The sequence below is a fragment of the Electrona antarctica genome (genome assembly GCF_951216825.1).
Source record: "Electrona antarctica genome assembly, chromosome: 22".
NCBI classification, from domain to species: Eukaryota; Metazoa; Chordata; class Actinopteri; order Myctophiformes; family Myctophidae; genus Electrona; species Electrona antarctica.
Window position 1 is genome coordinate 3529751 of NC_136805.1, and position 17289 is coordinate 3547039.

At 47.0% G+C, this 17289-nt stretch overlaps 3 protein-coding genes across 4 annotated transcripts in view; 1 reads left to right on the forward strand and 2 right to left on the reverse strand.

The window, feature by feature from the left end:
* The window catches only part of vps35l (VPS35 endosomal protein sorting factor like), a gene marked incomplete at its 3' end in the record, with an annotated part of 249115 nt that overhangs the window by 99517 nt on the left and 132309 nt on the right, over window positions 1-17289 (reverse strand). The window lies entirely within an intron of this gene.
* The window catches only part of antxr1c (ANTXR cell adhesion molecule 1c), a 104665-nt gene that overhangs the window by 84865 nt on the left and 2511 nt on the right, over window positions 1-17289 (forward strand). For both annotated transcript variants that reach the window (XM_079492759.1, XM_079492760.1), the window contains exons 16-17: window positions 1015-1182; window positions 2321-2401. In XM_079492759.1, coding sequence (XP_079348885.1) covers window positions 1015-1182; window positions 2321-2401 — 249 coding nt within the window. The remainder of the gene's footprint in view (window positions 1-1014; window positions 1183-2320; window positions 2402-17289) is intronic.
* LOC306915825 (kelch domain-containing protein 3-like) lies at window positions 10618-11589 on the reverse strand (the record flags this gene model as incomplete). Its single annotated transcript, XM_079493464.1, has 1 exon — window positions 10618-11589. One exon carries the CDS (start codon window positions 11587-11589, stop codon window positions 10618-10620), a length of 972 nt encoding a protein of 323 aa, XP_079349590.1.

A 17289-nucleotide genomic window follows, 5' to 3' on the forward strand; every position in this document is an offset into this window, starting at 1 on the left:
TAACGATAATATCAGGATATTCGATATATTGCGATATTTGCGATATATCGATATATTGTATGAAATTTCATCAACGATATATCACGATATCTGCAACTACAAAATACTTGGAACTGAAAAAATGCAGCATTTTGTATTCCCACAAAGCTGTTTGGAGACTTCACCATCCAGTAATTCAGTACTTCTGGTTGCTGTGGAATCTGAGTGGGATTTGCTTTATTTTAGCTGTCATTTCCTCCTTTTCTAAACATGTTGTTCATCACTTCATTATGAACAACATTTCAAATTAAAAAAAAAAAAGGTTTTCTTTTTTTTTCTCGATGTAGATATTTTAATAATCAATATCGATTATTTATCGCGGGAGGACGTATCGATATATATCGCCATATCGATATTTCAGCACACCCCTACTGCTCACCCACTAAATGTAGAATACGAACTCCTTCCATCTGGCCTTCGCTTGCGGGCCCCTCGTGCCACAAAAAACAGGTACAAATATTCCTTTGTCCCCGTATCCATTTTTATACTGAATGCTGCTGCGGGAAGGTCATGTACTGTAGATAACCAGGCCTTATATAAGCACATATTGTTTCTGTCTTCTGTGCCTATGAACATGCACTTTCTATGTCAATGTGCACTTTATTGCATAGCACTTTAACACCTTGCACTTTAAGGTCAAATGTACGTGCACTTATTGTACTTTTTCTGGTATCGGCTATGTGTACTGTAGTATGTTTTATTGTATTTTATTGTGTTGTTTGATGTAGGGATGACTGTCTATGATGCTGCAACCAATTTTCCCCTCCTATATTCAGCTACAGTATTAGTGTAGATTTTCGTCCTGCACAAACATTAAGGGAATTTAATGTTTGTGTATAGGACAAAAATCTACACTAATATTGACATGACTAATTCATCGACAATGAATTTTACGTCTGAGCAAATCGGCTTAGTGTCTATTTGTGTGTGTGTGTGCGTGTGCATGCGTGTGCGTGCACGCTTGCCTGGTTCTAGGTGCGCTGGGGAGGGAAAGGCTCGACGGAGGAAGGCGCCAAGCTGGAGAAGCCCAAGAACGCGGTGGTGAAAATGCCCGAGCAGGAGTTTGAGCCCTACGAGCCCAAACCCAAGAAAATCCACAGCAAGAAGCCCCCGCAGGACAGGAAGTGGTACACGCCCATACAGGTAGACAGGCTGTCACTTATCTTATTGCATGAATATTAGCAGGGACGTGCACACATAGACGTCAAAGGGGGCTTCAGCCCCTGCCCTTTTACCCGTCTGTAAAACAGGCCCTCTCCAGACCACGAATGCATAATTTACTTTGGTGAAAGAAATGCTAATGCCCTCCTCCCCTTTCCATGCCATCCATGTATACCGGAAGACATGCATGCAGCATTCGGGAGAGTTGCCGAAGTCTCCTGAACTTGGAACGCAGAATTTTGCGTTGAACAAATTTGTTTAGAAATCCATGTCGTTACACCGCATCTCCACTATAGCTAAAGGGTGCTGGGTTGCGCCCCGAAAATAGCTGATCTACAAGCTCTCAACGCATCGCAGCGCGACGCGTTGAGAGCTTGTAGATCAGCTATTTTCGTTCAAAAGTGCCCTCTTACAGGATTTCAGCCCCTGCCTCTCTAACACTCTCTGCACGTCCCTGAATATTAGACATGGGAGTTCTTGTGATTGACTGGCTCCAAAACTATGGAATGAACTTCCCATTGCAATCAGAACTGCAGCCTCACTCCCAGTCTTCTGCCGTAGTCAGAAAAAACCCACCTCTTCAGACTCCATCTTAGCCCGTAGCACTTGCCCTATAGCCTTGAGTCCCTCGACGACCGCTTTAACAGCGGGCAATCGCCCGTTATCGCCTGAAAAGATGATTTTTTTTTCCGGGCGACGTTCCTCCGCCCACTTTTCGACCATCGCCTGTTCGCCTGCTGTCGCCGGGTCCCATCATAGACAAATAATGCACTTCCGGAAAATTCGCCTGGCTATCGCCCGCTGTTAAAACGTACTGTTACAGGCGTATGCAAATGCTCACCTTATGTAACTTAGATAGCATTTTATGTAGACATAGCACTCTATAGTGTATATATACGCATAGTTTCATTATACTGTATATAGATATTTACGTATGATTCATGATGACTATTTTTATGTATATGATGTATTGGCATGTCTTTGTTCTTGCTTACTGTAAATCGCTCTGGATTAAGAGCGTCTGCTAAATGCCTACATTGAAAATTGAAAATGTTAAGGTTGCTAGTTTGAATCCCCGGATCCTAAATGTGTGTTTGTTGGTCCTCCTCCTCCTCCTCAGGGTAAACTGGACGCCATCTGGGCTCTGTTTCGCCGCGGTTACGACCAGGTGTCTCTGATGAGACCTCAGCCCGGAGAGCATGTGAGTACCGCCCGCCGCAGTGCATTCTGGGACAGGGTTTTTCAAAGTGGCAGCTGCCTGCCGGAGGGCATCATCAAGTGGGGAGGGGATTTTAAAGTAAAGGAAAATTGGGGCTAAAATAGAAATCAAATCAATAATAAAAAAAATGTTTTTCAAAATTTCAACTCAAATTAATTTCATAACATTATTTCTGCAGTTTCACCACTTTTTAAATCTCAGTATTGGTCATGTCATATTTGTCATATACGTATATTGTCAAAAATAACAGATCCACAAGCTCACGGCGATCAGTGCCGCGCTATGAGCTTGTGAATTGCCTTTTCTTTCCCATTATAGCTGTAAGAGCCATTTGAGTGTATCTATATAGTGCTGGCTTTGTCAATTTGTCAATCAAGGCCTAGGTTGCCATGGTTACCGGGAGGGTATTTAACCCTGGCCCTAATCAGGTGCAGGTGTTGCTGACATGCAAAGGCAAACAGTTTTTAGACTGTGATTCAAGCCTGATTCTCTGTGTGTTTGAGACACTACTTTGGTTCATTTATAGGCTATGTAGGACTTTGGCGGAGCTAATAAATATCATTTAATATACTCTATGCACACACATGGACATCAGTTCCTGGAACACACGTCATAATTCAAGCTGGCTGTCGGTAACCATGCAGTAACGCCTAATAATGGGATGTGGGCGCTACAATAGCCCTTTGCTGGGTGGGGGGTGGGGGGGGGGGGGGGGTTGTGGGGGCATGCAGCACCCAGAGGCTATGGCTATTTTGGGGGTCTTTTGGCGTGGAACAAGTGTGGGAACCAAGGGAATACAAAAAGATAAATAAAGTCAGTTTTGACCGGAGCTTAGTGTGTTTATTGTACAGCGTTTCAGTGTGTTTTGGTTTACTCTGTCTGGATTTAGATTAGCTACCTTTAGTTTAGTCTAGTTTAGTTCAGTGTTGTCTGGTCTAGTCCAACAGCTGCACCAGATACAGGAACAGTGAAACAATGTCTAACACCCCGAGCGGCATAAACGGAGGTCTCCGTCCAATCAAATAGTTACGCTCAGCGCTCAGGACGGAGATTAAAGGGGCATTCCACTCATTTTCAACATTTTACTATGTCATTAATATACCTTAGAGCTGTTGTGTGGAAATAATAAAAAATTCCCCCCATTCTGTGTTTCCTAGAACTAGAGGTCTAAAAAATATCCTTAACATGGTGAAACACATCTTGATGATGTCATCAAGATGTGTTTCACAGCTCTAAGGTATATTAATGACATAGTAAAATGTTGAAAATGGGTGGTTTTCCCCTTTAACACTTTAATTGCCCGGAACTATTTAATCCATTACATTCATGCGCCCAGTCAATTTATAAACACGGACGCCTTTTCCGGACGGACCGGCCGGAAGTTCATGATGTTGTGTAGCAGCTAACAATAGCCACAGCACTTTAGAATCGATCGACAACAACGGGAGACAAGAATAAATCTATCGAGACTAGCGACTGGACAGCGGAGCGCCGTCTAACACAGGATCTTTTTTCAGAAAAAGACGGGATGATTTAGATCGCGATTTATGAACGTTTTAAGATTTTCGTTTTCATCAGCTAAACAGAGGAGGGAGTTTTTTGATGACGTCTCAGTCTTGCGCGTCACCGAGGAGAGCCCAGCAGGCGCGCCTGGGCTATACAGCCAGGCGATCTGTTCTCGTATCAATAAACTTCGTCTTTAGGACAATACTTCGTCCTGAGCGTCGGGCGTTACTAATAGAAAGGACAAAGAACTTCGTCCTGGGCGATTAATCTGTTAATAACAGGACGGAACTTTATTGATATCATAGCCTGTGGAGCGCATCCCGCTCCACAGGCTGGGAGCGCCTGTTGAGCAACATTCAATGTCATTTCCGGTTGGGTCGTCAATTGGTCCCCCTCCTTTTTCGTGGATGGGAGGAAAAATATTCAAACGTGAATAACTCTTGATTCTAAATCAATCCGTCCAATTCTAACCAAAGATTATGTTTTTGACGGCCCATCGCGGTCCCGTCGCTTGTCGCGTTAGAAGTAATCATACTTCCCGTTGTTGTCGATCCCCTCGGGGGTGTTTTGGCTACACCTAGCTACTTCAGCTACATCCAAGATGGCGCCTTGTGCACCTTGAAATGGGCCCTGAAGAAACAAATCGCTGGGCGTCCTGATTTAATGGTTACAAATACCCCCGGGCGTTCTAGGTGTTCAAATGCAAGGTTTAGTTAGGCAAGATAGACGGCTTGTAAAAGCTTCTCGCTTCTTTTTCATGCAGGGACGCGACAGAAGAATCAAACTAATCGATTTAATGGGTTATGACAACAGTACAGTCTCTCTGCATGTATCCGTGACAACAGTACAGTCTCTCTGCATGTATCCGTGTGTGTCCATACAGTAGGCTATAGAGAGATGACGTACAGAGATCATGCAAATCTCGCTCTCTGCTGCTCTCTCGTTTGATGACAGCCGTCCTATTCTGCTGAATTTGGAAATGCCAAAAGGTTCCATGACGTAATGCTTATTCTAGAGTAGTCTTCGTCTCTCTCTCTCTCTCTCTCTCTCTCTCTCTCTCTCTCTCTCTCTCTCTCTCTCTCTCTCTCTCTCTCTCTCAGCGTTGCCTACGCAAGTCACATTTTGCGGTTTTGTTACGAAGTGGACGAAAAATGTCCCCCCAGGCCAGGCCAGGCCAGGCCAGTGGGCTTTAGGCCAGGCCAGGCCAGGCCAGGCCAGGCCAGGCCAGGCCAGGCCAGGCCTTTAGGCCGTTTTCCAGCTCGTGTATAATAGTTGTATTTCAAAGCGCATGCAGAGGAAATGAGCGCAGGACACCTCTCTGTTTTCATTGTACCGAGGGTGACCTGAGGAGAACTCTTAATAATCTGGCCACCTCATGTTGCAGCAACTCTGGCAAAAACTCAATGAAAACACCTCTTTGAATCACGTGATACTTCAAGTGTCAAGAAGTGGACTCTGATTCATCCGTTCGGCACATTGACACATGGGGGTGTGTCTCTGATTCATCCGTTCGGCACATTGACACATGGGGGTGTGTCTCTGATTCATCCGTTCGGCACATTGACACATGGGGGTGTGTCTCTGATTCATCCGTTCGGCACATTGACACATGGGGGTGTGTCACATTGACACATGGGGGTGTGTCACATTGACACATGGGGGTGTGTCACATTGACACATGGGGGTGTGTCACATTGACACATGGGGGTGTGTCACATTGACACATGGGGGTGTGTCACATTGACACATGGGGGTGTGTCACATTGACACATGGGGGTGTGTCACATTGACACATGGGGGTGTGTCACAGTGACACATGGGGGTGTGTCACATTGACACATGGGGGTGTGTCACAGTGACACATGGGGGTGTGTCACATTGACACATGGGGGTGTGTCATGGGGGTGTGTCATGGGGGTGTGTCACAGTGACACATGGGGGTGTGTCATTGACACATGGGGGTGTGTCGCTTGTGACTTTGTCTCGCATTGCTCCCGACATGCGAACGTTTCTGGTGACAAATGTATACAAATCTCTATATCTTCTTTTGAAGACCCGTAAGGGTCCATTTGGTTCCATTTGTACACTCTCAGAGTTACAGACCTCTAGGGCCTGTAAAGGAAGTAGGGAAGGGGCCCAAGTTCTTTCCAAAATGGCAGGTGTGCACAGAGCCCTTTGCCAAATCAATAGTGCAGATCTGTCTAATCCGTAGCGTTGGCAAAGTTTCTATAAATGGCATCAAAACCGTCTGAGATGTCGCTGTAACAGACAGACAGACAGACAGACAGACAGACAGACAGACAGACAGTTTATTACACTTGCGGGTGTATCTATTAGTACACGTGACGCATCTCCACAACGGTCGAACTAAAAACTTAAAAGAGGATTATAAATCCCCCAAAGAGCACTTGAAAGCAGCAGAAAACAGATGTGAGTGAGTGTGGAAGAGATAAAAAGTATGGATAATAAAACCAAGACATATGGAGCCGTTGCAAAACCCAAGAAATATGCATTGTCCAGTCTCACGCAAATGTGAGTGTGGGTTTGTGCATGTGTATGTGCGTGCGTGCGTGCGTGCGTGCGTGCGTGCGTGCGTGCGTGCGTGCGTGCGTGCATGCGTGCGTGCGTGCGCCCATTCCACCTGGGAATGCATCCGTGTCATTTTTTATTTTACCGTTGGCTACTCAAAAACAGCAGATCTTCAAGCTCGTACATCTGCTAAGCGTTAACGTTTTTATTTAAACATCCTGAAAGTGTTGAGAACTACAGATTTAAAGTGTTGAGAACTACAGATTTATTTAAACATCCTGAAAGTGTTCAGAACTACAGATTTATTTAAACATCCTGAAAGTGTTCAGAACTACAGATTTATTTAAACATCCTGAAAGTGTTCAGAACTTCAGATTTATTTAAACATCCTGAAAGTGTTCAGAACTACAGATTTATTTAAACATCCTGAAAGTGTTCAGAACTACAGATTTATTTAAACATCCTGAAAGTGTTCAGAACTACAGATTTCTTTGTAGAACCGGCCTCGTGTCTTAAAGGGTTAATGAATGCATGAATGCAGTACAGATGATGATGTCAAGGATGTTGACACATACTGGAGATTGCAGTCATTCCATCACCGTCGTGCATTTGCGTGCGTGCGTGCGTGCGTGCGTGCGTGCGTGCGTGCGTGCGTGCGTGCGTGCGTGCGTGCGTGCGTGCGTGCGTGCGTGCGTGCGTGAGTTTGTTCGTGCGTGCGTGCGTGCGTGCGTGCGTTTTGTGCGTGCATGCGTTGCCGTGCACAGCACAGCGCTATAGCAGCATGTGAACGACACCCCATGAGAGAGATAAGCGGAGCCAGGACTTTACAGAGAGACCATAAATCTCTGCTTCGGCACGCACAGCTCACGCTGTCCAACCTACTGACACAGGACTGTCTGTCTGTCTGTCTGTCTGTCTGTCTGTCTGTCTGTCTGTCTGTCTGTCTGTCTGTCCGTCTGCCCGTCTGTCCGTCTGTCCGTCCGTCTGTCTGTCTGTCTGTCTGTCTGTATGTCTGTCTGTCTGTCCAACCTACTGACACAGGACTGTCTGTCTGTCTGTCTGTCTGTCTGTCTGTCTGTCCAACCTACTGACACGGGATAAAACCAAATGGACCCGTAAGGGTCCACACACTCAGAGTTACAGACCTGTACAGGGCCATTTGAAACCCACTCAGGGACCGTTTGAGAGTGTTTCCAGTGAGCCCAACATGCACAACAGCATCACCCTGACTCTGTTTGACCAGAGCCTTCATTAAGGGCCCGTATAAGGGCCATAAATGACGTCTTGTCAACTCAACTCAACTCTCTGCCTCAAACTCGACTAAAATGAATTAAACTCCAGACACCAAAAAGTGTATGTTCTTCTTTACGAGAATCAAAGCCGGAAACCATTATGTTACAAATCATGTGACACTTCCACCACGAGGCAGGACCCCAACGGCGCCTAAACCAAACCAGCTGGACGCTCTTCCTGTCACAAGCACTGGTGGGAAGTAACTAAGTACAATAAAGGTATTTGTACTTTATTCCAATCTCCAGTACTTTTTCTGCTACTCCACTGCATCTCTGAACCATTTTTTTTTTTTTTTTACTTTTACTCAACTACAATTATTTGAAAACTTTAGTTACTAGTTACTTTGGAGATTTTAATTTTGATTAGAAAACATACCACTTCGGGGGCACGGTGGCACAGTCGGTAGTGCTGTCGCCTCACAGCTAGAAGGTCCTGGGTTCGATTCCCGCTGGGGAAGCTGTGGGCGCTGGGGGCGTGCTCTCTCCTCCACGTCATCAGTGCCCGAGGCGGGGTTGGCGAAAGGGCCTTTCTGTGTGGAGTTTGCATGTTCTCCCCGTGTCCCCTATAGGGTAGGTACCCTCACAAAAAATATGCAGTAATCCTGGTCACTAAACTGCCTCCCCCTGGCCAGCCTGATGGAGGGGAAAGGAACTGGTTGGAATAACGTGTTCCTTCCACTCGCTACCTCCAACCAGGGAAACTCCCCCCTGTCAGGTGTAAAGGAGCAACTTGGACACTCATGTATGTATGAAGGAAGCATGAGTTCAAGTCCGTTGCTCTCCCCAGATTGGCGGAGGGTGTGTAGAGCCCAGGATCACAATTGACACAGGGGTGAGAAATGGGTTACAAAATCTTTATAAAAAGAAATAAAAAAAACACACACGATGCGACACATTGTTAGTAATAGTACATAAACATTAAAGAGACTTTAGTTGTCTAGAGTTTTTTCAAACTCCAGCTTGTCCCTCTCCAGGCTGCACGGACAGCTTGTCCCTCTCCAGGCTGCACGAACAGCTTGTCCCTCTCCAGGCTGCACGAACAGCTTGTCCCTCTCCAGGATGCACGAACAGCTTGTCCCTCTCCAGGCTGCACGAACAGCTTGTCCCTCTCCAGGCTGCACGAACAGCTTGTCCCTCTCCAGGCTGCACGAACAGCTTGTCCCTCTCCATGCTGCACGAACAGCGCACCTCAAGCTTTGTTTTCTGACCCCTCAGTGTTGTATCTCTGTCTCACTATGTCTCTGCTGGATTCCAGCACGTCAACAGCAACACAGCTAGTGCAAACAGTACTGTAACGGTTTACTACAGCTTCCAGAACAGGCCCTTGTATAAGGCCTAACTGTGTAACATTGGTTCGCAAACCTTTCTTATTTTCCATTTCAAGGATCGACTCCCATAACTCTGAGAGGTTACAAATTACTCTCTCTCTCTCTCTCTCTCTCTCTCTCTCTCTCTCTCTCTCTCTCTCACCCATTTTCCCAGTGTGATGTCGAGCTGTGTGTGTGTGTGTGTGTGTGTGTGTGTGTGTGTGTGTGTGTGTGTGTGTGTGTGTGTGTGTGTGTGTGTGTGTGTGTGTGTGTGTGTGTGTGTGTGTGCGTGTGCGTGTGCGTGCGTGCGTGCGCGTGCGCACAAAAAAAAAAAACATCATTAGACGTCGGCTTTGGCTGAAACCTTGTCCAAATATGGAGATGACTGGTGTCATAGTAGTGATGTCATACAGTGCATGAGTGATGTCATAGACTGGTCACATGGAAGCCACAGCGTCTGGTTTAGTCATAGAGTAATAAATAGATAGCGGCCGAACCGGAGCGACAGCCCCGCCCCCTGCTAGTCATTTCAGTGTTAGTTGCTCAGTGGCGTTTTGAAGCACACGGAAGAACGCTCTACTTCCATATTTGGGCACCACATTCTGGTGCAAACGAGCGCTCAATGTTAAACCCCAGCTGCTGCACAGGGTTTCTTCGTCATAAATCCACGGGTCCGCCTGCAGTCCCAGCTCTTACCAGTAGGGCCGAGTGCTTCAACGTTGGAGAGCCTCCCTGGGGGCTTGGGTTTAGACTCAATGTTTTCTTTTTCTCGTCCTTTTGGTGACCTTGTTGGCAGTGAGCACACTGTTGGTAGTCATGGCTACCAACAGTGAGCACACTGTTGGTAGTCATGGCTACCAGTTCCCACCTTGTTGGCGGTGAGCACACTGTTGGTAGTCATGGCTACCAGTTCCCACCTTGTTGGCAGTGAGCACACTGTTGGTAGTCATGGCCATAGATATATATAAACTCTAGATAGCTCACCCACGCTGTTGGCCAATGGAGAGCGACGTCGTTACGTGGCGGCCATCTTACCTCGGGACACATAACATTGTGTATATGGGGCATGTACTCTTAAATGACCATAACTTGCTCAATTTTCAACCGATTTTCAAACGGTTTGGTTTGTTATAAACGTCAGAGACGTCCGCATACGTATATGATTTTATACGGCGTTCATATAAAAAACATAAATTAAGCAGATAAGCGTCCTGAATCATAGCCACGTTGACAACGTTTGTAATAAACCAACCCGTTTGTAAATCCGTCAAGATTTGAGCGAGTTATGACTGTTTCTGTTTGAGCTGCCATTGAACATACTGTACTGTAGCCCCGAAGTAAGATGGCTGCCGGGTGAACGACGTCAGAAACTCCGCCTTGAGCCATCTAGTGTTTATATATATATCTATGGTCATGGCTACCAGTTCCCACCTTGTTGGCAGTGAGCACACTGTTGGTAGTCATGGCTACCAGTTCCCACCTTGTTGGCAGTGAGCACACTGTTGGTAGTCATGGCTACCAGTTCCCACCTTGTTGGCAGTGAGCACACTGTTGGTAGTCATGGCTACCAGTTCCCACCTTGTTGGCAGTGAGCACACTGTTGGTAGTCATGGTTGGTAGTCATGGCTACCAGTTCCCACCTGATGTTGTGTGGGAGTTCAGACTGAATCAGACCATACTGAATAACTGCTAGTTTACACAAAAGCTTAAGACTAGCACTCAAGTCTAAGATATGCAGCTCATCAGAAATAGTGTGGTCTCCCTTGTGTCCTTTGTGTCCTCCAAAGAGGATGATACGATCTCCCACCATGCAACAGCACATCCAATACATTGGACCTGGACCTTTCCCCTTGGGCTCAACCTTCTTCCAGGAGAAAGTCTCTGGACAGAATTTCCACACATCATTGAAGGCCTGGTAACCGTTCCAGCCACCAAATATGTACAGCTCTTCATTGTAGGTAAATGCTGAATGACTACAGCGTCCTTCTGGAAGAGGCTGTGCAGAAGGTGGGTTCAGCCAGAGGTCAGTCTCTGTGTCAAACACTCTGATGGTGTTGTAGAACTGACCCCCCATGTAGCCCCCAAATACAAACATCTTTGTGCCTATGATGGTAGCAGAGTGATGGTATGAAGCAGGAGGTGGAGTTCCTCTGGTGTTAATGACAGACCAGACCATTGTGGTGGTGTCCAACTTGTACATGTCATTAGTGCATACAGTCAGCTTGGGTTCACCTCCATGGATAAACATGGCCTTCTCCAACACACAGGCTGAGTGGTTGCACCTCTTCTCTGGAGGAGGACCAGAAACCCTGCTGGGTTTCAACCACATGTGGGCGTCCACATCAAATGCATAAAGCACATTGCAGTAAGGATAGCCTCCCCAGATGTAAACTGTATCTTCAACCAACACAGCTGTGTGGCCGCAGCGCATGAATGGAACCTCAAGGTGACCGTCTCCTCTTCCAGGACTCACTGGAGGTAACTTCTTCCAGAATAAAGACACTGTGTTGAAGACATGGACGTCCATCTGTTCCATGGTGTTGGTCCATCCATCACAGTAGCCTCCAAAGGAATAAAGTTTGTTCCTCACTGCTACAGCAGCATTACGGACTCGCTTTAGTCCTCCTGTTTTGGAAACGGTCCAAGAAAGCATCTGTCTGTCTGTCTGTCTGTCTGTCTGTCTGTCTGTCTGTCTGTCTGTCTGTCTGTCTGTCTGTCTGTCTGTCTGTCTGTCTGTCTGTCTGTCTCCCAATCCCTCTCTCTCGACGTCTACAGTCACTTTCTACACGGTGCATCATCTTATATATTCCATGTGTGAGATCACAAGCGACACAAACTGTTGCCATGCACGCTTTAACAATGCCAATTAGTGCAGCTGTTCTCATTTGCACCTTTTGGCTCTCTTTAAAAGCCTGTTCATTCACACTTCCTGTAATCTGTTGGTATCAGAGATGTGTAGAGAGAATCCCTGTAAAGATGTCCCCTCAGCCAGTTAGTTCTGGGACTAACACAAGCACAACCACCAGACAGAAAACAAACGGGACTACACCAAATCATAAGAAAACCAAAATAAAATCTTACACACTGGATACGATCTCCTCAAAACCAGAGCAACATGGAATTCCATTTAGCTCTAAACAGAATACACAGTAGCAGAATACTTGAGCACTGAAACTGATCCAAAAGTAAGGAAAACATTAACTCAATATAGACTCGGTGAACAGTCTTGCGATTGAGAAAGGTCGCCATAGGCAGACCTGGCTCCCAAGAGAATACAGACTATCCACCCACTGCACACAAAACGAGGTAGAGACTGAGCTACACTTCCTAACAGTCTGTCCACTGTACCAAGACATCAGAGACACATACTGTCTGCCCACTGTACCAAGACATCAGAGACACATACTGACCACTGTACCAAGACATCAGAGACACATACTGTCTGTCCACTGTACCAAGACATCAGAGACACATACTGTCTGTCCACTGTACCAAGACATCAGAGACACATACTGTCCACTGTACCAAGACATCAGAGACACATACTGTCTGTCCACTGTACCAAGACATCAGAGACACATACTGTCTGTCCACTGTACCAAGACATCAGAGACACATACTGTCTGTCCACTGTACCAATACATCAGAGACACATACTGACCACTGTACCAAGACATCAGAGACACATACTGTCTGTCCACTGTACCAAGACATCAGAGACACATACTGTCCACTGTACCAAGACATCAGAGACACATACTGTCTGTCCACTGTACCAAGACATCAGAGACACATACTGTCCACTGTACCAAGACATCAGAGACACATACTGTCTGTCCACTGTACCAAGACATCAGAGACACATACTGTCCACTGTACCAAGACATCAGAGATCCCGACTCCACACAAATGAATGGAAATGTGATTTCAAGGGAGAGTGGTTTATCCAGGCTACGGAAATATTTGACGTCACGTTTTTAACGTTGTCAAAAGAGGATCCCCGTGCCGCTGGAGTTTAACACTGAGCACTTCCGCATTTTGGGCACGACATTTGCCTATTTCATCTCATTATGAGACATAACGTCAATGTGGCTGTTTTTTACGTGGACGCTAGCGGTGGCTAGCAACGAAGCATTTTTTATTATTTAGTTTATTTTCCGATTACCGCCAATTCATCAAATCTCGTTCTCTCGGGCATGGCGTTGAAACAGTTAAGTATCTTGTGCGTGCGTGCGTGCGTGCGTGCGTGCGTGCGTGCGTGCGTGCGTGCGTGCGTGCGTGCGTGCTACAGTGTATCATTAGTCTGATATAGTCATCTCATGGGTTTGGCCTCCTGCCCTACATAGTTCCACTGCACCACTGAAACGCCGCTGTAGACTGTGTGTGTGTGTGTGTGTGTGTGTGTGTGTGTGTGTGTGTGTGTGTGTGTGTGTGTGTGTGTGTGTGTGTGTGTGTGTGTGTGTGTGTGTGTGTGTGTGTGTGTGTGTGTGTGTGTGTGTGTGTGTGTGTGTGTGTGTGTGTGTGTGTGTGTGTGTGTGTGTACACGCACGCACGCATTACCCAAAGTAATTCAACCTTTTCACACAGGAGGGAGTCATTTTGAGAATGACAGACAGACAGACAGACAGACAGACAGACAGACCACCTCTATATACTAACTGCTCTGACGACACACACACACACACACACACACACACACACACACACACACACACACACACACACATATATATATATATATATATATATATATATATATATATATATATATATATATACACACACACGCACTATTCCCTTGTGAGGTGGTTAGCAGACAGAAGGACATGAGGTCATCCGTGAGACCACCGCAGTACTGTCTCCACCGGCAAACCACATCGTTCTCACACACACACACACACACACACACGCACACACACACACACACACACACAGCGCGCTCATGTGGGAACCATTCAGTTCAAAGTGTCAGCAGCCACAGTATCACATGACCCGGACGGTGGATGAGAGAATTTTACCTAATTGTTTTTCCTCGTAAAATGACGCCAGCGTCACACAAAAGCATCGCACAAGTAGAGCAGATCTACAAGCTCTTCACGCACGCCGCGTTTCCAGTCTGCGGATCTGCTACGTACGGTATGCCATTTTGTTCTTTGTTCATGTTGTTTCAACCAGTGGTCCGAGAACCACCATGTGGTCCTTGATTTTTTGAAAGTAGCCGATCTACAAGCTCACAATGCGTCGTGAGCTTGTAGATCGGCTATTTTCAAAAGATGTTTAAAACATTTTAATTTGAAATGGGACATTCTGCAAAATGAGTAGTCTACTTTCTACTTTTGGTACACAATTTGATACTTTTACTTAAGCAACATGTTTTAGTACTTTTTCCACCACTGGGTTCGATCCCTGGTTCGATCCCCAGCCCCTCTCGTCAGCCGGCGAGCGAGACAACAGAACAAAGCCCCTATAACTCCTCCCCAACACGCCCGCTAGATGGCGCTGCACACACTGCTCCTAATAGTTGGGACGGACGGGTCAAACCTGGACCTATAACTCCTCCCCAACACGCCCGCTAGATGGCGCTGCACACACTGCTCCTAATAGTTGGGACGGACGGGTCAAACGTGGAGAACGCATTTCCCCCCCAACGGGAGATCAATACAATTTACCCAAATAATTAAGCAAGGATAATCCATGTTTACCCCAGCAACAAAAGAAAACCTGGCCAGACAGGCCAGTCCGTGTAAGAACATTCCACGGCATTGAAAATCCTGTTTTTTGGGATCACAGAGAGATCTCCAGGCTTGTGTTTCATTGTTTTATTAGAAGTGCAGGAATGCCAGACTGGATTAGCAGAGACCGACTTGGTGACCGCTATGGATTCTTGTCCTTTTTCTTCACTCTTGTTTCTCTCTCTCTCTCTCTCTCTCTCTCTCTCTCTCTCTCTCTCTCTCTCTCTCTCTCTCTCTCTCTCTCTCCCTCAGCCACGGCTAATTTATACAAGTCAGGATAAAGGGAGTGTGTCTCCTCTGTGACTGTTTTTATTGACTTCCTGCCAACGTGCATGGCCTATGTTAGTGTGCGCGTGCACCACGTGTGTGTGCCCATGCGCAAGGCCTTGCTATACCCTTGTGTGTGTATACGTCCGTGCGTGCATTTGTCATTTTTACACAGTAGAACCAACCAGAATCTCTGGAGCTGCGACAGTGACACCACAGCGCTTTGGTTTAGCCGGTACTTCACATCTGGGTGGTTCTCCAACAGCTTAATTTCAAGGACCACCAGAACTCTTGAGAGAGTATTTGGTTCCGTTTCTCAAGCTAACTGAGGATAAGACGGAAGTCCTCATAACTGGTTCTATAAGCACGCAGAAAGAATCAATAATGAATAGTCTCTGTATTACTATTACGTCCATGGTAAAGAACCTGGGGGTTATTATCGATTCTGAGCTGAATTTCAACGCGCACATTAATCAGGCTATACCAAGACTGCCATCTCACGAATTATAGCATACCTGTCATTAGACGATGCCAAAACGCTGATCCATGCTTTTGTCTTCTCTCAACTTGACTATTACAGTGCCCTTTTTTCTGGCCTACCAAAGAAAACAACCGACAGATTGCAACTTGTCCAAAATGCGTCAGCTAGAGTTTTAACTAAAACTAAGATAAGAGATCACATTACTCCGGTTTTAGCCTCACTACACTGGCTCCTGCTGGAAATTGGAAATACTCAAGTAAAGTACAAATACCTATTAACTTAAGTACTGTACTTAAGTAAAGTACTTAAGTTAATGTACTAAATGACTTTACACCACTGATGGTGGGACATGGATGAGGCGAAGGGGACCACAGGTTTCTGATGGTGGGACATGGATGAGGCGAAGGGGACCACAGGTTTCTGATGGTGGGACATGGATGAGGCGAAGGGGACCACAGGTTTCTGATGGTGGGACATGGATGAGGCGAAGGGGACCACAGGTTTCTGATGGTGGGACATGGAGGAGGCGAAGGGGACCACAGGTTTCTGATGGTGGGACATGGATGAGGCGAAGGGGACCACAGGTTTCTGATGGTGGGACATGGATGAGGCGAAGGGGACCACAGGTTTCTGATGGTGGGACATGGATGAGGCGAAGGGGACCACAGGTTTCTGATGGTGGGACATGGATGACGCGAAGGGGACCACTGATGGTGGGACATGGATGAGGCGAAGGGGACCACAGGTTTCTGATGGTGGGACATGGATGAGGCGAAGGGGACCACAGGTTTCTGATGGTGGGACATGGATGAGGCGAAGGGGACCACAGGTTTCTGATGGTGGGACATGGATGAGGCGAAGGGGACCACACGTTTCTGATGGTGGGACATGGATGAGGCGAAGGGGACCACAGGTTTCTGATGGTGGGGACATGGATGAGGCGAAGGGGACCACTGATGGTGGGGACATGGATGAGGCGAAGGGGACCACTGATGGTGGGGACATGGATGAGGCGAAGGGGACCACTGATGGTGGGACATGGATGAGGCGAAGGGGACCACTGATGGTGGGGACATGGATGAGGCGAAGGGGACCACTGATGGTGGGACATGGATGAGGCGAAGGGGACCACTGATGGTGGGACATGGATGAGGCGAAGGGGACCACTGATGGTGGGACATGGATGAGGCGAAGGGGACCACTGATGGTGGGACATGGATGAGGCGAAAGGGACCACAGGTTTCTTCCCACGAGGATTCTTAAAGAAAACCACCCGCCTCAGGTCTTTTATTAGCGTTGTCTGTTGTTAAGTCTGACACAAAGACTCTCCCGGTCAGTCTGACACAAAGACTCTCCCGGTCAGTCCTGACACAAAGACTCTCCCGGGTCAGTCTGACACAAAGGACTCTCCCGGTCAGTCTGACACAAAGACTCTCCCGGTCAGTCTGACACAAAGACTCTCCCCGGTCAGTCTGACACAAAGACTCTCCCGGTCAGTCTGACACAAAGACTCTCCCGGTCAGTCTGACACAAAGACTCTCCCGGTCAGTCTGACACAAAGACTCTCCCGGTCAGTCTGACACAAAGACTCTCCCGGTCAGTCTGACACAAAGACTCTCCCGGTCAGTCTGACACAAAGACTCTCCCGGTCAGTCTGACACAAAGACTCTCCCGGTCAGTCTGACACAAAGACTCTCCCGGTCAGTCTGACACAAAGACTCTCCCGGTCAGTCTGACACAAAGACTCTCCCGGTCA